Source organism: Pongo pygmaeus, chromosome 5, assembly GCF_028885625.2.
Source record: "Pongo pygmaeus isolate AG05252 chromosome 5, NHGRI_mPonPyg2-v2.0_pri, whole genome shotgun sequence".
Classification (NCBI taxonomy): domain Eukaryota; kingdom Metazoa; phylum Chordata; class Mammalia; order Primates; family Hominidae; genus Pongo; species Pongo pygmaeus.
Genome location: NC_072378.2, coordinates 37084473 through 37104487, shown reverse-complemented (window position 1 = coordinate 37104487; position 20015 = coordinate 37084473). Strand labels below are relative to the sequence as shown.

General features: G+C 47.5%; 1 protein-coding gene across 1 annotated transcript in view; it reads right to left on the bottom strand.

Annotated features, from left to right (window-relative positions):
• RAB44 (RAB44, member RAS oncogene family) overlaps window positions 1–18536 on the bottom strand; it is a 35188-nt gene extending 16652 nt beyond the window's left edge. Inside the window, exons 1-4 of the mRNA XM_054492332.1 lie at window positions 18447–18536; window positions 11941–12159; window positions 2435–2546; window positions 705–879 (exon numbers count right to left, since the gene is read on the bottom strand). Coding sequence (XP_054348307.1) covers window positions 705–879; window positions 2435–2546; window positions 11941–12147 — 494 coding nt within the window. The 5' untranslated portion in view covers window positions 12148–12159; window positions 18447–18536. The remainder of the gene's footprint in view (window positions 1–704; window positions 880–2434; window positions 2547–11940; window positions 12160–18446) is intronic.
• Window positions 18537–20015: the final 1479 nt, after the last annotated feature.

Below are 20015 nucleotides of genomic sequence, written 5' to 3'. Positions count from 1 at the left end.
GCCCAGGCTGGATTGCAGTGGTGCGATCTCAGCTCACTGCAACATCCGCCTCCCAGGTTCAAGCGATTCTCCTGCCTCAGCCTCCCGAGTAGCTGGGATTACAGGCATGTGCCACCACGCCCAGCTAATTTTTGTATTTTTAGTAGAGATGGGGTTTCATGATGTTGGCCAGGCTGGTCTGGAACCCCTGACCTCAGGTGATCCACCCACCTCAGCCTCCCAAAATGCTGGGATTACAGGCGTGAGCCACCGTACCCGGCCAGGGCTCCCCTTCTCTAAGCAAACCCTCACTGAGTTAAGAAAAGCACCCACAGGGACCCCCATGGTTTTAAGAATTCAAGTGCCCTTGGGAAGCTGAGCCTACTCGCTAGTCCTCCTGGAGAGTGACCCTACAGGGCAGGACAGGGCAGGGAGGTGCAGGGGTGGGAAGGACTCCCCATGAGCAGGCATCCTCTGCACGTGGTTTTAACCCCACAACAACTTTTAGGCTCATTCTGCAGCCCAGGAAACAGAGGTCAGAAGTCAAGCCATCCCTGTGGTCACACAGCTAGCCAATGGTCAAGCTGGAATTTGCACCTGGCTCTACCTGGCGCCTGCCCCCTTGACTCCTGCTGTGTCCAGGGGGCCTGGACCCTGCTATGTGTGACCGCTGCTGTCAATGGCTGGCAGAGCCTCTCCCCATGCACATGCTGCCCTGGCCTTACTTGGGAAGTAAGTGTCCAGTCCCCAGCTGCTCCATGAAGGCAAGGAACGCCTCCTTCTCCTCAGCATCAGCCTCCTCCAGAGCTGGGAAGCTGGTGGTAGCAGATACCCGCTTAGAGGGCAGTGGCTTCCTTCTGCGGAGCCTGTGGGGGCTCTGGCTGGAGCCAAAGATGTTTTCTGTGGGACAGAGGTGGACAGAGGGGAGCACAGTGGTGTTGGGCCCAGGTGCCTGGCCTCCCACCCAGCCCTGCTCCAGCCCTCAGGGAAGTAATTCTACCTGTGCCAGTCACATTTACACAAGGCTACATTCACACATTTCTCATATCAACCTTAGGAGTCTATTTAAGGTACCCATTTTACAGATGAGTACCTGAGGCCCAGAGACACCAAAAGACTTGATGGAAATCACACCACACCTCCAAGGTGGTGAACAAATTCTTCATGCACTCAATCAAGGGATATGTATTGAGCATCTGCATGACAAAATTAACCAAAATCCCTAACATGGAGCTGACATTCTAGTGCAAGTTGAAAAGAATATATATATATATATTTTAAGCCAACTTGCTAAGTGAGCCAAAGGAATATGCAGGGTAATTTCCACTGAGAGACTGGGAAGATCGACTTAGATGAGGTGGCTAGCAGTGTCCTAAGGAGGTGACATTGGAACTGAGATGTGAATCACAAGAAGGAGCAAACCATGTGGGCTCCAGAGAAGTGTGTCCCCGGCAAGAGAACAGCAGTGCAGGGGCCCTGAGGCAGGAGCCGGGCTAGCAAGATGGGCGAGGTGAATGGCACTGAGTGAGCCAGAGAGGTTGGCAGCGTCTGGATGGTGCAGGCCTTGCAGGCCCCAGGAAGGGGCTTCCAGTTTGTCCCACAGGCACTGGGAAGTTCCTGGAGTGGCGGGCATGATTCAATTTGCGAATGAAGACGGCCTCAAGGCAGCGTGGGCCGTCTGCGCCCCTCTGCACCCCACCCTGTGCGCCCCACCAGCAGTTCCTCCTGCCCAGCCCCTGAGTTCTCCTCCCGACTCTCAGCTTTTCCATTGCCAGAACTGGAGCAGCCTCCTCCTGGAGTGGGCCCAAGCACAAATGCAGATTCCTGGCCCTCTTCTCTGCTGGTCTCCAGGCTTTTGGAGACTCAGCTGACCTGACAACTCTGGGGGGCTTTGTGGACACTGAAGGCTGATCTGTGTCTTGCAGGGGCTCTGCGAGGACACCACACCTTCCATTGCCTGGGCCGGAAGGTCTTCCCAGGGAGAGGATTAGCGGGAGGATTGTGCCCTGCTGGCCATGGGCTCCCTAAGTCTTGTCAGCCCATCTAGAGAGACAGGTGCTGGGGCGGCCCTGCCCAGTGGGGGCTCGGCACCTGGAAAGCCCCCACCCCTAAATATCACCCTCTGCTGCTCCCTGGCCCATGGAATTCCCTTAACCAAAGCCACAATGTTACTCTCCTCAGGCGGAAACAAATCTGTGGTGTCAAGACCTCTGGCTCAGGAGAAGCCTTTTACTGGGGAGAAGACATAGGAGGAGTCAGAAAGCAAGCCCGGAGGCCTCCCTGGAGGGGCAGAGGGGATGCACAGAGGAGGGCCCTGGACCACTGTGGCAGCCAGGGATGGGGGGTGAAAGTCCCTGGGAAAAGGGTTGCCTTTCTAACGACCCAGCCTAGCCCCATGCAGGGCACACTGCACGGAACACCTGGGTGCCCAGAGGCCCTCCAAGGACAGACATACTGAGTCCAGAGCTGAATTCTTCAAGGGACAGGTGTCCCTTCCGCTCCACGTCCACCCAGTCGAAGATCATCTCTGACTCTTCCTTGCTGCCCAGGAAGCTGAACTTGGCCACCTGGAAGGAATGGGCAAGTTGGGCAGGTGTTCCCACTGGGGAAGGCTCTCACCCTCCAAAACGGAGAGATGTTTGTCTTCAGCCACCCCTACCTCACCTCACCCCAATGTCAGAGTCCCCCCAGTAACCTGACCCAGGGCCTAAGCTTGACATTCCCAACCCCGCCCAAGGCAGCCCTCCCAGCAGGGCCCTGAACTGGCTCCAGCTCTTTTCACTCTCTCCATCCAAAATCAAAACGTACGTGTCCTAAGTCCCATGTCTTTAGGAACTTGATAAAGGACAGCAGCCAATCCTCCCCAGAATGTGGTGATCAGTGTCCAAAAATTATCTGAGGCTGGGCGCAGTGGTTCATGCCTGTAATCCCAATAGTTTGGGAGGTCGAGGTGGGTGGATCACCTGAGGCCAGGAGTTCAAGACCAGCCTGGACAACATAGTGAAACCCCGTCTCTACTAAAAGTACAAAAATTAGCCGGGCATGGTGGCAGGCGGCTGTAGTCCCAGCTACTTGGGAGACTGAGGCAGAAGAATCACTTGAACCCAGGAGGCAGAAGTTGCAGTGAGCCAAGATGGTGCCATTGCACTCCAGCCTGGGTGATAAGAGTGAAACTCCGTTTCAAAAAAATAAAAATAAAAAAGTCAATGAGTTAAATCTTCTATAAGAGTTCATTTTATATATCATGGCCTACAGGTCATGATTTTACCTTTTTGAAAATTATAACAAGTTTTGGACTAAGGTCTAGGAGACGGCCCAGTGGGCTCATCTGGCAGAACCAAGTAGCCTGCATGTCTGCACAAGGGCAGGTCATGGGCTCTTTAAGCCCACACACTTTGGCTCTCAGAGAGGGAATCCCCCAGCATAATAGAACTTTGAGTTTGCTGATTCTCTGTTTCTCTAGTTACTTCTTTTCCTTTTTGTGAATTTCGTGTTTTTATCTGGGGCTGCCCGTGACTGATAAGTTATTCCCCATTGGTGGCAGCAGTGATGGTCTGGTCTAAACCAGTGATGGTCTTCCTGTTCTATTTGGTGATCTCTGGGGGATGCATCATGGAGACCTAATGCCTATTGGTTAAAAAATAACAGAAAAACTGGTTTGCTAATCGTTTTGTTGTTGTTGTTGTTTGTTTTTCTATTTGTGATCTCAAATTAGTTAAGAATTCCAGGCCTGGCGCAGTGGCTCATGCCTGTAATCCCAGCACTTTGGGAGGCCGAGGAAGGCAGATCACTTGAGGTCAGGAGTTCGAGACCAGCCTGGCCAACATGGTGAATCCCCGTCTCTACTAAAAATACAAAAACTAGCCGGGCATGGTGGTGGGCACCTGTAATCCCAGCTACTCAGGAGGCTAAAGCAGGGGAATCACTTGAAACCGGGAGAAGGAAGTTGCAGTGAGCCGAGATCGCACCACTGCACTCTAGCCTGGGCGACAGAATGAGACTGTATCTCAAAGAAAAATAATTTCATATCCACTGGGACTGGGAAGGAGAACAGCTCTTTGAGATCTGGATTGGTGAGTTTTCATGTTTCATGTTGCTGTGTTTACTTTTCTTTTTTTTTTGAAACGGAGTCTCACTGTCATCCAGGCTGGAATGCAGTGGCACAATCTTGGCTCACTGCAACCTCCACCTCCCGAGCTCAACCGATTCTCCTGCCTCAGCCTCTTGAGTAGCTGGGATTACCTGTGCCTGCCACCACACCTGGCTAGTTTTTGTATTTTTAGTAGAGACGGGGGTTTCACCATGTTGGCCAAGCTGGTCTCAAACTCCTGACCTCAGGTGATCCACCTGCCTCAGCCTCCCAAAGTGTTGGGATTACAGGCGTGAGCCACCACGCCCAGCCTGCTGTGTTTACTTTTGATCTGTGGCTGGAACTGTAGAAATGAAGCAAGACATTCTCTGTGTGTCTGTGATCTATGTCTGTAACAGACAAGCCTTTAACTCTTTTTTTTTTTTTTTTTTTTTTGAGACGGAGTTTCACTCTGTCACTCAAGCTGGAATGCAGTGGCGCAATCTCGGCTCACTGCAACCTCCACTTCCTGGGTTCAAGCAATTCTCCTGCCTCAGCCTCCTGGGTAGCTGGGATTACAGGAATGTACCACCACTCCCGAAAGGTCTTTAACTCTTATTGTCAGTATGAAATACTCTTTTACATCTGGAAGGTATTAATAACTTAGCGTACTATGTCTCTTAAAGGAGTTCTGTGTTGATTAGTTCATAGAGACGAATAAGTGATTATATAAATCTAATTCTCCTAAAAATAACAGAAAATAACTGAAATTTGAATGCTTTAAATGAGTTAGACTTAAAACAATTCTTCTTAGAAATCGCTAGCTCAGAAAATTTTTCAGGATCCAGGTCCATATAATTAACATGATTCTTTGAACAAATTAGACTGGTTTAATAATTGTTTTGACAAAACACGTATAATAACTATCTGTCTTTTCTGTGCTTTCTATTAAGTATAATTCAAGTATACATTCTGTTTTTCATAAGGTCTGTATTTGTTTTCTGTGAAGAAACGAGTTAATCTAGATTTCCTATACTTCTCATTTCGAATTTCGGATCAAATAAGTCAACTTTGTCTTTACATATGTTTGAGATTATAAACATGTAAATTTGTGCCCCACTAAATTGATTAATTATTCTAACAAATAAATTTTGTATCAACAATAATTATATTTTCTAGTGTGTCACCTTAAACACAGTTTCCAAGATTCTTAGGTAACTTTAAAATTTGTATTAATTTTGAATTAATATTGAAGTACATTAATTAATAAATAATTTTTGGCTATCTGGATAATTTCCAAAACAAATTTAATACTGAAACTGATTGCTAAGCATATTTTTAAGTTGATATATTTTTTACTTCTTATTTTCACATGCTAGAAAGTAGCTATATCTTTGGGTAATGTTAATAAATGCATTCATTTCTTTCTGCTTTAAAAAGTTGTGCAGGCTGGGCGAGGTGGCTCACGCTTGTAATCCTAGCACTTTGGGAGACCAAGGCGGGTGGATCACCTGAGGTCAGGAGTTGAAGACCAGCCTAGCCAACATGGTGAAACCCTGTCTCTACTAAAAACACAAAACTTAGCCACACGTGGTGGCACGTGCCTGTAATCCCAGCTACTCTACTCAGGAGGCTGAGGCAGGAGAATCACTTGATCCCAGGAGGTGGAGGTTGCAGTGAGCCAAGATCATGCCACTGCACTCCAGCCTGGATGACAGAGTGAGACTCCATCTCAAAAACAAACAAACAAAAAAGTTGTGCAAAAGAAAGCGGCGGAGACCCAGATATTTGTATGCCCATATTCATAGCAGCATTATTCACAATCGCCAAAAGAATCAACCCAAGTGTTCACTGACAGATAAGAGGATAGACAAAATGCGACGTATATGTACAACGGAATATTATTTGGTCTTTAAAAAGAACATTTGGACACATGCTACGATACAGATAAACCTTGAGGACATTCTGCTATGTGAAATACACCAGTAACTAAAAGACAAATACTGTATGATTCCATTTCTATGAGGTATCTAGAGTAATCAAAGTTATAGAGACAGAAAGTAGAATAGGGATAGCTAGGGGTTGGGGAGAGGGAAGTATGGGAGTTACTGTTCAATGGTTGCAGAATTTCAGTTTGGCAAGATGAAAGAAGCTTTGGAGATGGCTGGGGAAATTGTGGTACAACATCGTGAATGTACTTAATGCCACTGAATAGTACATTTTAAAATAGTTAAAATGATAAATTTTCTGTTATGCATTGCATATTTGACCACTTTTTTTTAAGTTGTGTTAGGGATACACAAGGCTGTAGGAAGTTGGCTTATGTGTATTTCTGAGCTTAGCTTGTCTGCTAAAATGCTTGTATAAGACAATTCTCAATTATTTACCTTTAGTTCTTCCTGTGAAAGAGGTTAATTACACTGGTTAAAAGTGCAATTAATACAGGATGGGCATGGTGGCTCACACCTGTAATCCCAGCACTTTGGGAGGCCTAGGCAAGTGGATCACTTGAGGTCAGGAGTTCGAGACCAGCTTGACCAACATGGTGAAACCCCATCTCTACTAAAAATAGAAAAAATCCTCCTGGCATGGTGGCGGGCATCTGTAATTCCAGCTAATTGGGTGGCTGAGGCATGAGAATAGCTTGAACCCGGAAGGCAGAGGTTGCAGTGAGCTGAGATTGCGCCACTGCACTACAGCCTGGACAACAGAGCAAGACCCTGTCTCAAAACAATGGCAACAACAACAAAAGTTCAATTAACTACAGATGCTTGAGGCTTTACTAGGAGCTATAGCGATAGACAAACAAAACTTTGTCTGCAAGGAAAATGGGATGCACTGTTGTGTGAAAGTGTCTGGTTATTCTACAACATGAAAAAGGATAAAAAGGCAAAACTTGAATGGATATAAAATGTTGTAGAAAGTTTACTGAAAGAGAATTTTATTTGCCTTGATTTGTAATGCCTGAGTCTGAAAATAAGCTATGAAATGTATTAACATTTTGCCAAATTTGGCCCAGTTTTAATGGGCTTAAAAATTGATAATAAATAGGCTTGGCACAGTGGCTCATGCCTGTAATCCCAGCACTTTGGGAGGCTGAGGTGGGTGGATCACCTGAGGTTAGGAGTTTAAGACCAGCCTGGTCAACATAGTGAAACCCGTCTCTACTAAAAATAAAAATTAAAAAAATAGCCAGATGTGGTGGCAGGCGCCTGTAATCCCAGCTACCCAGGAGGCTGAGGCAGGGGAATCACTTGAATCCAGGAGGCAGAGGTTGCAGTGAGCCAAGATCATGCCATTGCACTCCAGCCTGGGCAACAAGAGTGAAACCGTCTCAAATAATAATAATAAAAATAAAAATAAATAAATAAAAATAAGTAAAAAGAAATAAATAATAAAAACTCATGAAAATTTTATAGCCATATATTCTATTAAAGCAAAACTAGAATTTGTCTTTATCTCTACTAAAATAATAAATTGGTCTTAGAGCTCTTAGCAAGGGTTAAAAAGAGGCTACTGTTTCACTTCTGTGTAAGCCTCCCAGATAACAGAGATTCCCTGTCTCCCCAGAATCATTTCCTCTGCTTTGTTTTGACCTTATTATATCTTAATTATTTTTAAAAAACAAAAAGCAAAGGTATCTCCCTTATAAAAAAGCTATCTACTGTTGTAATCATATTACTTTCTTCTATGTTTATTTCAAAATATTTTGAGTATTACTTTGATTAAATAGATAACAAAGTAATATTTCTTGGTCTCCCATGACATCTTCATCTAGTGCCCAAATCTTCTCTAATGGTTCTTTTGATTTTGCCTTCCCAAGATCAGATCCTAAATTTAGAAAAAAATACAATAAAAATTTTAAGGTATCTTTCTCTATATGTTTTAAATACTTCAATACTATTACAAGAGCATCATGGGAAGAGCAATCAAATCAGAAGAGATGTTCAGGCTTTCCTAGGCTAAATTTTCATAGGCAAAATGCTATTAATATCAATATTTCAGAAATTGCATGCTTTATGGGAATGTCCTGGAGATTTTTCAATGATTTTGCTATTTATAATATGTTCTCTTTTTTTCTTTCTTGAGACAGGGTCTCACTCTGCCTCCCAGGCTGGAGTGCAGTGGCGTGATCATGGCTCACTGCAGCCTTGACCTCCCAGGCTCAAGCAATCCTCCCACCTTAGCCTCCCGAGTAGCTGGGACTACAGGTACACACCACCACACCTGGCTAATTTTTTTAAAACTTTTTATAGGATGGAATCTCGCCATATTGTCCAGACTGGTCTTGAATTTCTGGGCTCACGTGATCCTCTTGCCTCAGCCTCCCAAAGTCCTGGGATTACAGGCAGTATGTTTTTATCTTCAGGGGAAAAACTGATCAAACCATTATGAAATAGTTGTGCATTGTACCCCAGGAGAGAATTTCACTGTCCTCCATTCTGATGTTATTAGGTAGTGTAATAAATAACCACAGCCTTTCAGGCTCGTTACTGGACGCGTTTCTCCTTTCCAATGCCTGCCTGAAGCCTCTGCTATAGGCTGCAGGCCACAGACTGCATCTTCAACAAAGAAAAACAAACTCAAAGTCTAGAGAAAAAGGACTGTACCAGGTTCGATGAACTATTTATGCTTCACTTGGGTGTAGGCTTCCAAGCTGACACTGGATGTCCTTCTGACTGAGCTAGTAGACTGAGGATTCCTATAACTCCTTTGAGTCCAAAAGCAGACAGCTTACCCAAGATCCGGCAGAACAATAATTGATTACATGGCGTTGATTGAACAGCCGAAGGAAATCTAGTTATGGCTCTATGCAGGCAATATAGTTGATATTATTTTTTATTGTTCTACTGTAAGAGATCTGTGAGGAAGCTCTTTCCTGGTCTTCTTGAGCTGTCTCTAACCCTCAGTTTAGTAGATTATATATATATATATATATATATATTTTTTTTTTTTTTTTTTTAATTGAGACAGAGCCTCACTCTGTTCAGTCACCCAGGCTGGAGTGCAGTGGCGTGATCTCGGCTTACTGCAACCTCTGCCTCCCAGGTTGAAGTGATTCTCCTGCCTCAGCCTCCCAAGTAGCTAGGATTACAGACACACATTACAGCCTCCCAAGTAGCTAGGAATACAGAAAATAGCCACCACGCCTGGCTAATTTTTGTATATTTAATAGAGACGGAGTTTCACCATGTTGGCCAGGCTAGTCAGGAACTCCTAATCTCAGGTGATCTGCCTACCTCAGCCTCCCAAAATGCTGAGATTACAGGCGTGAGCCACCATGCCCTGCCAGATTATACTTTTGTAAACTGAAATTCAACGTTTCAAGTGGTATCTGAATCTCATTGACCCCCTCATGATTCAGAAACCAATACTTTTAAGCCCAGGCACCATGGAGCAACCCGCAACCCGCAACCCTGCCTCTATAAAAAATACAAAACATCAGCTGGGCATGGTGGCGCATGCCTGTAGTCCCAGCTACTCAAGAGGCTGAGGCGAGAGGATCACTTGAACCCAGGAGGCGGAGGTTGCAATGAGCCAAGATCGCACCACTGCACTCCAGTCTAGGCGAAAGAATAAGACCCTGTCTCAAAAAAAAAAAAAAATTACTTTTACAGACTTTCCTTACTTTCCATGGCAATATAATTATTTGCACAGATTCAACAGAATCTGTCCTCCTTTTTTATCAAGATATAATTGGATAAATCAATTGCGCAATCAAGGCCTTACCTGGAGTGTCTTTTTATGGGATGTCCTCATTTAATCAGGTGTGACAAGCCTACTATAATGAATGCTCATGGAGCCAATCCCTACAAAACCCTACCAGGAAGCTGGCCTGGAACCACATGGAATGCTTCCTGGCAGAAGAGGGACCTTAGACAAATCAGGGACCTCAAGAAGACAGGAAGCCATTTACATTTACAGGTGATGCAAGTGACATCTGGTGAAGAGAATATCTTGGGATTGCTTTTCTAGCCTTAGGACAGAAGTTGGGTGACCAACTCATCCTAGTTTGCCCAGGACTTTCCAATTTTAGCACTCGAAGTCCCACATCCCAGGTACTCCGTTAGTCCTTGGAAAACTGGAACAGTTGGTCACTCAATAGAACAACAAACTACAGATTTTTAAAAGTCCAACCAGCTTGGGCACGGCAGCTCACACCTGTAATCTCAGCAGGTGTGGAACCTGAGGTGGGGGGATTGCTTGAGGCCAGAAGTTAGACAACAGCTTGGGCAACATAGCAAGACCTCATCTTTATAAAGAATTTAAGAATCAGTCAGGCATAGTGGCCTGTGCCTTTAGTCCTAGCTACTTGGGAGCCTGAGGCAAGAGGATCGCTTCAGCCCAGGAGCTTGAGGCTGCAGTGAGCTATGATTACACCACTGCACTCCATCCTGGGTAACAGAGTGAGATCCTATCTCTTAAAAAAAAAAAAAATCCAACCTAAGATTCTGTATGAAAGCTTCCAGACAGAAGCTAAAATGTCTCAATACTGTCTCTATTTGTAGGGCAAATTCAAAGAGACTCACATTTAATTACATCCTTGTTGCTCCCATGGAAATAAGCCAATGTAATGACAGCAGCCTTTTATACATCAAGGAAATTTTGGAGATTATCTATGATCACAGAAAAATTATCTGGCCGGGCGCAGTGGCTCATGCCTGTAATCTCAGCACTTTGGGAGGCTGAGGCAGGTGGATCACCTGAAGTCAGGGGCTCAAGACCAGCCTGGCCAACATGGTGAAACCCCATCTCTACTAAACATACAAAAACTAGCCAGGCGTGGTAGTGGGTGCAGGTAATCCCAGCTACTTGGGAGGCTGAAGCAGGAGAATCGCTTGAACCTGGGAGGCAGAGGTTTGCAGTGAGCTGAGATCGTGCCTCTGAGATAGAGCTGAGAGGGAAGGAAGGAAGGAAGGAAGGGAGGGAGGGAGGGAGGGAGGAAATCTGAAACTTGGAACTTGGATATGAGGCAAAAAGAATGCTAGCACAACACATTGTTTACCTTTCATGAAAAGTCCCAAACTTACTGAAGTTACTAGTAGAACAGATACCCTGAAAGATTGATGGCCTGTTAGACATTAGCCATTTTAAGAATTGAACTCAGTAATTTTATCCTAATACTTTTCTGTCAAATTGCTGGCTTCTCAAACGCTCTTTGAACCAGTCATAACATCCTACTGGTTCCCTCATTCTTTTTTTTTTTTTTTTTTTTTTTTCTTGAGATGGAGTCACCCAGGCTGGAGTGTAGTGGCGTGATCTTGGCTCACTGCAACCTCTGCTTCCTCGGGCTCAAGAAATTCTCATGCTTCAGCCTCCCAAGTAGCTGGGATTACAGGCACCTACCACCATGCCTGGCTAATTTTTGTATTTTTAGTAGAGACAGGGTTTCACCATGTTGGCCAGGCTGATCTCGAACTCCTGATATCAAGTGATCTGCCCGCCTCGGCCTCCCAAAGTGCTGGGATTACAGGCATGAACCACAACACCTGGCCACCCTAAGACTCTTTATGGGGACACATAACCATGGCTGATCTTATGTTTCATTGAAGTTTACAGTCATTGACATGGTTTGATTTCCAGGGCTCCGACTGCTTCCCAAGATAAATGTCCTTGCTTAATGAGCCTAAAATTATACCATTTGCAAATTACTTCTTTGGCTTAAAGTACTTTCACTGGTTAAAAGACAAATGTTTCTGGAAAAGGGCGACACATAAAGCCTTACCTGTCATTTTCACATTAGTATAAACACATCTCTAGCGTTTTCTGAGAGCTCTAAATGAGAGAAAGGGGCAGGGGTAGGCAAGCCCTGCCTTCCTGTGATGGGGGAGAGGGGGTGTCAGGAGCTGCAGAAAAGGGATTCAGCATTCAAATGGGGGTCTTGGGCTCACCGCCAGGTCCTCGCGAGTGACAAAGCCCCTCTCCTTGGCACCACAGTCCTGGAAGAAGGCCTGCAGTTCTGCTGCTGCCTGAGAGGACCAAGACTCTGGCTCTGGGGCCACTGCAGCGTCTTCACCATCAGCTGGCTCTCTTGTCTGCCGCCGCCGGCTGGAGCCCAGCTTCCGGACTTTTCGAGACGTTCTCTGTCCAGTCTCCATGGTGCGTTGGCCCTGGGGACAGAAGAGTGAGGGGCACCGGGCTGCTGGACAGTCACGCCTTCTCATGGCTCAAAACCCTCCCCTGGCTCCCATCACCCTTGGGAAGAAAATCCACCGTGGCTGCCAAAGCCCGGCCTGATGGTGTCCCGCTGGGTCCTCTAACCTCATCACCCAGCCGCCTCATGGCCTCTCGTCCATTCTGCGCAACGCCTTTGCCCTTTCTAAGTTCCCTCTACCTGGAATGCCCTTCTCCAAGCTACCCACCTGCCCTCATCTCTTCAGGCTACTACTCAACTATCAAAGTCTTCTCTGACCATTAGAGAATATATCCTATTCACCCCACGCAGAATCTATCTCATGTTTTGACCTGGAGAGTGGTTACGCAGGGTTTTCCAGGATCTAGCTGTCTGAAGGGCCATAAGCAGCTTCTGAGCCATCTCTCTGGTGACTCTTCTCGCTCATTAACTCATCTCAGCTGTGTCAGGGATCCCTCCACCGACGCCTCCTCCCCTGTCAGCCTCACCTCTCCTCCAGCCTTTTCTCTCCAGCACCGTGTCTCTAGTCCTTCGACACACGCAGCAGGAAACAGTAGCGCCCCTATGCGGCTCTTAGGGCCCCACGTGACATGGCCTCAGCTTCATCCACCCCACCCCTGTGCCCTTGGGGTCCATGGCAACACCACTGAACCACTCATGGTTCCTGGAATTCCTGATTCCCTCCCACCCTGCTCCCTTTGCCCCAAACTCCTCAACTCTCTCACTCCCTTACATAGTTAATACCTTTTGCTTCCTCACCTTACAGGCTGCCTCCTCCAAGAAGCCTTCCCTGCAGTCACCCCTGCATTCAAGCTGGGCTCAGTGCCCCCTTGTCTGCGACCCTGCTATGGTTTGAATGTGTTCTCCAAAGTTCATGTGTTGGAAACTTGATCCCCAATGAGGCAGTGTTGGGCGATGGGGCCTGATGGGAATTGTTTGGGTCATGGGGGCGCCATCCTCATGAATGGATGAATGCCATTATTGTAAAAGTGAGTTCCTTGTTAAAAGATGGACTCAGGCCCTGGTGCTCTCTGTCGTCCTTTTGCCTTCCACCATGGGAAGACACCACAAGAAGGCCCACGCCAGATTCTACCTCCTCAATCTTGAACTTTCTAGCCTCCGGAAAGATGAGGAAATAAATTTCTGTTCTATGTAAATTTCCCATTCTCTGGTATCTGCTGTAGCAGTACAAAACAGACTAAGGCAGGCCCCATGCTGCCCCAGCTGTGGATATCACCGTTTATCTAGGTCCATACTGTTCCCTGCCCCTTAGCACATGTTGGGTGCTCAAGTAAGGGGTGTCAAATTCATTGTTCATTCACCTGTCACTGAATGTCTTAGTTCAGTCAATGGATAAGGTTTTTGATGGTTGGGGATTCATCCAGGTGAGGCCCCTGGGGTGAGGAAAAGAGAGGCTGTTGTTTGGAAGGGATAAAGTCTGAGCCTGCCTTTGGGGAACAAGTCTGGGGCCCATAAAGCTATGGGATGAGAAGGACTTGATGTCCAGACAGACAGGGCAGCTTCCCGCAGGTGGTGGGGATTGTGCAGGTTCTGCAGGAGGCATGTAGGATTTGGAAGCAGTAAACAGTGTGTGTGAAGGAATCGAGGCAGAAGAGCAAGGCCCATGCCCAGGAGATGGAGGAGACATCTCTCCTGGGCATTCTCTGTTGAGGCCAAAGGCCACAGACAGGCTGGGTGGAGTGGTTAGAGGGCTCTGCTTTAGGCCTCATGGGCTCATTCCAGGGGGTCATTCCACGGCCTCCCCTTAGGCAAGCTTCCCAAGGGAACTGCACAGGTTGCACAGAACATGGATGAAGCAATTTCTCATCCTGAGGAGGCCCCAAACTTCAAACAGAAGTACATTCTCTCTCTCTCTCTCTCTCTCTCTCTCTCTCTCTCTCTCTTTCCCCCTTCAAAGTCTGTTTCAGATAAAGTTTTAAGATCATAAATGTAAAACCGCAGTGGTGAGCTGGAGTCCACTATTAGGGGCTTGTGAGGGTCGACTGTGCACACCTCTTCCTATCTCAGCAGCTTGGCATCAGCCACTGTGGGACTACTGGCACCATGGGAATCAGCAAATGCCATGAATCAGGTCTCCTGCCCCCACCAAAGAATAGTCACCAGCATACCTCTTCTGAAGACTTTCATCTGCCCCAACCCTTCCCACCCTCTATCATGCACATAAGCAACAAGCATTTACCGAGTGCCAACTGAATGCTGGTACAGTGCTAAGCAGGCCTGCCGCAATCCATGTTTCCTTTAAGCGAATTAGGAAAAGGTACTTCCTGCTGGCAGACACAGCCCAGTGCCAGGGCTCATGGTTTGACAAGTGGAATGTGGGCTGGATTCCAGTCCCCATGCACCCCCTTGGCTGGGCATCCTTGTGCAGGACACACCTTGCACACCCCAGCAGAGTCCCTGGCCCTGCAGGTAGAGGTGTGACTAACTCCTGTTCTCCCCTAGGGGCCCTCACAGCCTCATGCAGGAGACACAAACATAATTACAGTGCAGCACAGAAGGGGCAGCATACCTGTGTGTCAGGTGCTGGGAGAGCACTGAAAAAGGAGCAACTCACTGATCAGGGTGTCAGAGAGGGCTTCCTGGGGTAGGTGACATAGCTTAGCAGTGAGCTCCAGGGCAGGAGAAATTATACTTAACCCTGATGCCCTCATTAGTGCCCAGCCTTGCTTAGGATATGTACTGTGCTCTCAACCCACTTCCTCTGCTGATTCACTGTCCCCTAGAATGTGGAATGTTCTAACAGACAACTGAATAGACTCAGAAAATATCAGGGCCAGACACAGTGGCTCACAGCTCTAATCCTAACACTTTGGGAGGCCAAGGCAGGTGGATTACTTGAAGCCAGGAGTTTGAGACCAGCCTGGGCAACATGATGAAACTCCATCTCTATCAAAAACAAAAAATTAGCCAGGCATGGTGGCGTGCGCTTGAAGTTCTAGCTATCAGGGAAGTTGAGGTGGGACAATCACTTGAGCCCAAGAGGCAGAGGTTGCAATGAGCCAAGATTGCACCACTGCACTCTAGCCTAGGCAACAGAGTGAGACACTGTCTCAAAAAAAAAGTCTTTCTAATAAAAAGCAGGGAGGCAAAAAAGCCAAGAATGAGGAATAAGATTCTAAGGGTTAGAATAAGGAAGTCCCCATGCTAATCTAACTGGCCTTCACCCGGTATCGCTCACCCTTAATTCACCCCATGTTGCCCCATGGAAACAGTGACCACATAGACACCGCTCCTTGGGCCTAGAGGCCTTCCACACCTAGAAAGCCACCATCTATCTCCATTCCCCATCCCCCTAAGAGGGGAGTCCCCTCCCTCCATGGCCTATGACCCTTCTTCAGTGGCTAATGGGGTTTGGCCTGGCAGTTCCAGCCTTGTAGGTTACACTCAAAGAAAGATTCCCTGTAGAATAGAAGGGGATTAATAAACAAAACAACAACAACAAAATAAACTAGGCACGGTGGCCTGTAATCCCAGTACTTTGGGAGGCTGAGGCGAGAGGATCACTTGAGCCCAGGAGTTCAAGACCAGCCTGGGCAACATAGCGAGACCCTGTCTCTACAAAATAAAATAAAACTAGCTGGGCATGGTGGTGTGCCTGTAGTCCTAGCTACTTGGGAGGCTGATATGGAAGGATCATTTGAGCCCAGGAGGTCAAAACTGCAGTGAGCTATGATTCACCACTGCACTCCAGCCTGGGCGACAGAGTGAGATTCTGTTTCAAAAAAATAAAAAAGTAAAAATAAAAGAAAGACTCACTGAGCCTCAGTACTATAAGAGGGTCAGTCCCATTCTCGTGACCTGGAGATGCAGAAAAGGAGGCTCACGAGAAAAAGTGACTTCCAGTCCCATTGCTGTGAAGTCAGACAGACCTCTGCTTCTCCCAGCTCTGCTGCCCAGGGACTGTGCAACCTTAGGGAAGTCAATCAGCATCTCTGTGCCTGAGTTTCCTCACTGGAAACTTAGGACTAATATCTCTCCCACGGGGGTGCTGCGAGGATTAGGCAAGATAATTAAAGTTGAAACATCAGCTCCCATTCCCTAGCATGGCCCACCTCCCTTTCCAGCTTCACTTTCTCTTAGCACTTGTCACCTTCCCAGAATAGAGAGACTTTTGCTCGTTTTTGTTGTAAATTTTCCTTCTCCTCATGCCGAAATAGAGGCCTCACGTGAGTAGGGAGTTGACCATTCTGTTCACTGTTCTATCCCAAGAGCCTAGAACAGCGCTTGGCACACAGTTGGTACTCTGCAAATATTTGCTGAATATATGATCCACATAAAGCACTTAGGAGTGCGCTTGGTATCAGTGACTACCAGGTAAAGGTAGCAATGACAACAGTGGTGATGACATTGATAAAGATGAATTCTATTTGAGGCACATAAAAGCCAGGTTCCATGCAGATACAACTGATCCCATTTGACAGATGACGAAACTGAGGGAGGTTCCAAGAGGCAGAGTGACCTGCCCAAGCCATGATGTCAGTGGTGGAACTACACCAGACTCTGCTCTTCTGGTTGGTCATGGGATGGACTTCCCCAAGGCTACAGAGGTGGCTCTTCCTTGGGCAGAAGGCCCCTCTGGGGATGAAAAACGCCCAGTGGAGTAGCCCTGAGTGGGACAAGGGCTTTGGAGCAGGGTGGGCGTTGACAGGCTTGGCTCCTGTGGTGACGCCCAGTGTCTCGTGTACTTCCGGCGATGGAGCTAACACGGCCAAGGGAGCAAGATAAGATTCCCTGTGCAGAAGCCTCCAGAAGCAAAGTCCACTGTGACGTGAGTGTCACATCGCAGCCTGCCAGGCTCCCACAAGTGTAGGAAGTTAGAATCCTGGAAGAAATTCCCTGCAGCCACATCCTAGGACATGTGGCGTTCTTGACATTCCTTTCTGGGAGTTCCTAGCCAAGCTGCACCTCCACAGCCCATTTCCAGCAGTCCCCTGGCATTTTTTTAAGAAAATAGCACCTTCCAGACACCTCGCCTGCCCCACCTCAGCATCTGCCCTCTCTGCCAGTCAATCCTTCTCTCCCAGGAGGAGAACTCAGCCACCCGCTCCTTGCCTGTCAGGTGGCCTGGAGCAGGAAGGCAGCAGGTGCCCTCCAGCCATCGCCACCTCAAAATCAGTCACTTGTCACCATCAGGTGGGATGGTGCACTCACCCCTCGTGCCTTCACATTCAGATCCCTGACAGCACCCCCACGGCCTGACAGCATACCCTAAAAACAGCCTGTGTCCCTTCTAGGCCAGGCCTGGTCCCTCAGAGACAGCAAGGACATCCTTCAGTCAATCCACAAATGTACACATTCAAACGTGCACGCACACACACCCTCCTCGGCCGTCACCCTCACCATCAGCCTCTCTGTCAGACACAGCACCCCTCACGGCCATTCCATCATTCCATTCTACATGTGCGAATGCCGTCGCCCAGCACACATCCCTCTGAGTCAGCCGGCAGGGCCACCCTGCCAGCACCCTTCTCCTCCACCACCTTCCCCTTAGTGCATCCTCATGCCTCACATCCTTAAGAGTGGGGGACCCCTTCATGGCTAGGACACACATACAGCCCCTCAGCATGACCGCCTCTCCCCACATCCCTCACCTAAGAAATCGCATAAAGCTTGAAGCCAAACATGAGAGCAAATGAATCCCACTCCCAAGCACCTGCAGGAATCCACTCCCACCATGGTATTCTGTTAGGCAGCAGGCACCACAGGCTGCCCACCAGGAAGTGGAGGCCAGAGAAGAAGGGGGGGGGGGTGGGGCAGCGGCAGATTACAACCTGGCATGGGCCCTGCCTGGGGCCTCCGGGTGTCCATCACTCTCTCACCAAAGGGCGCTCAGAACTGGGTCTGCTTTCCACTTGGCTGGCTTCAATAGCAATAAATAATAGCCATAGTCGCTAAACCCCAGTTGTCCAAGTCAGTGGGCCTGAGAGACCACCTAGTGTCTTGTTCCAGTCTACTTATCGTTACTCCTTCCCTCCTAACTAATAGAGAAACTGAGGCTCTGAGAAACCAGGTGACTTGCCCTAGGTCACACAGCCATTTATGGGTAGTGATGTACCCCAGCCTCCTGCCCAAGTGCTTTCCCATCCCCTCCCTTAGACCATGCAGAGAGCTCCAAATGCAGGGGAAAAGAGGGCTCTGCCCTTTGCACCCTTGACATAGAAGCTAAACAGGGACCACAGCTCCCTCCCCTATCCTCATTCTTCCAAAGAAAAAGAAGCATTGCAACCTTGGGATGGCTCCTACCTCTCAAAGGCTCCCAGTGGAACACACAGCCCTGGGCTCTGGCACCTGGTGGTGGGGTGACTGCTGCCCTGCAGAGCCCACGAGCTCTAGAACTGTTAACAGTCTTGTCTTGCTTAATCTCCCTTTCCGCTCCCCAGCGAGCCAGTCTCCTGTGCTCATCTACAGGACTTCCTGTGGAAGCGACCACTGGCGGCCCTTTCACAATTTTGCCTGGCACCCCCAGGCATCCCTGCCCTGGTTGGTGTCTTGAAGTGGAGAATGCTGGAGCTGGAAGGGAGGCTGTCCTAAGCAGAGGCTCCAAAGAGTGAGATGGACTGCTCAAGATCACCCAGCCCTTAGTGGTGCAGCCAGGACTGGGCCTGAGTCTCTGGTTGCCAAAGCAATGCCTCATCCCAGACAGCAGCAGGTTGATGGGCACAGCCGTGGCTGAAGCTAAGTGTTTGGGATGCCCCGGGAGAACTGCCCATCCTGCCTCACTTCAGGCCCTCATTCTCAGACAGTGTCTTTGGGCCTCAGGGGAGGCTTTATATCTAAACCACCTTTTAGGGAACAATCTAGTCTGATACCAAAATACATTGTAGAGCTACAACCATCAGAACAGTGTGGAATTGGAGCATGACTATAGACAGATGAATCAGTGGAACAGAATAATGAAATAGACTCAAATATTTGTGGGACAGAAATAGACTCAAATATTTGTGGGAATTTAGTGTATCATAAAGGCACCATTTCAAATCATTGGAGAAGAGATGGTTTATTCAATAAACTGTGTTGGGAGAATGGGCTAGGTACCTGCAAAAACAAAGTTAGAGCTCTAACTCTAAAAGCATTCCAGATGTATAAAAGGCATAAGCATTTTAAAAATCAAAATCACACAATTATATGTTGTTTGGGATTTATTTCAAAATTATTGAAGAGTGGGGAGAATAGGTAGGACATAGATGAAACAAGACTGGCTCTGGCCCTGTTCTGATCCCTGCTGGAGTTAATGAGGATACCGCGGGCCCATTACGTTCTTCTACTTTTCTGTATGTTTGAACAAATGCCATAAGAAATCATGGCATAGTTCATTTGCCATGGTTGCAGAAGAAGGAGGGAAAGAAAAGGAAGGAAGGAGGGAGGGGAGGGAAGGAGGAAGGAAGGAAGGAAGGAAGGAGGAAGAGAGAGAGAGAAAGAAAGAAAGAAGAGAAAGAGAAAGAAGAGAAAGAAAAAGAAAGAAAGAAAGAAAGAAAGAAAGAAAGAAAGAAAGAAAGAAAGAAAGAAAGAAAGAAAGAAAGAAAGAAAGAAAGAAAGAAAGAAAGAAAGAAAGAAAGAAAGAAAAGAAAGGAAGGAAGGAAGGGAAGGAAGGAAGGAAGGGAAGGAAGGAAAGAAAGATAGATCTGTCATGGGATAGGCTGGGTGTGGTGGCTCATGACTGTAATCCCAGCACTTTGAGAGGCTGAGGCAGGAGGATCACCTGAGCCCAGGAATTCAAGACCAGTCTGCACAACATGGTGAGACCCCATCTCATTAAAAAATAATAATAGTAAAGAAGAAGAAGAGGAAGAAGAAGAAGAAGAAGGAGGAGGA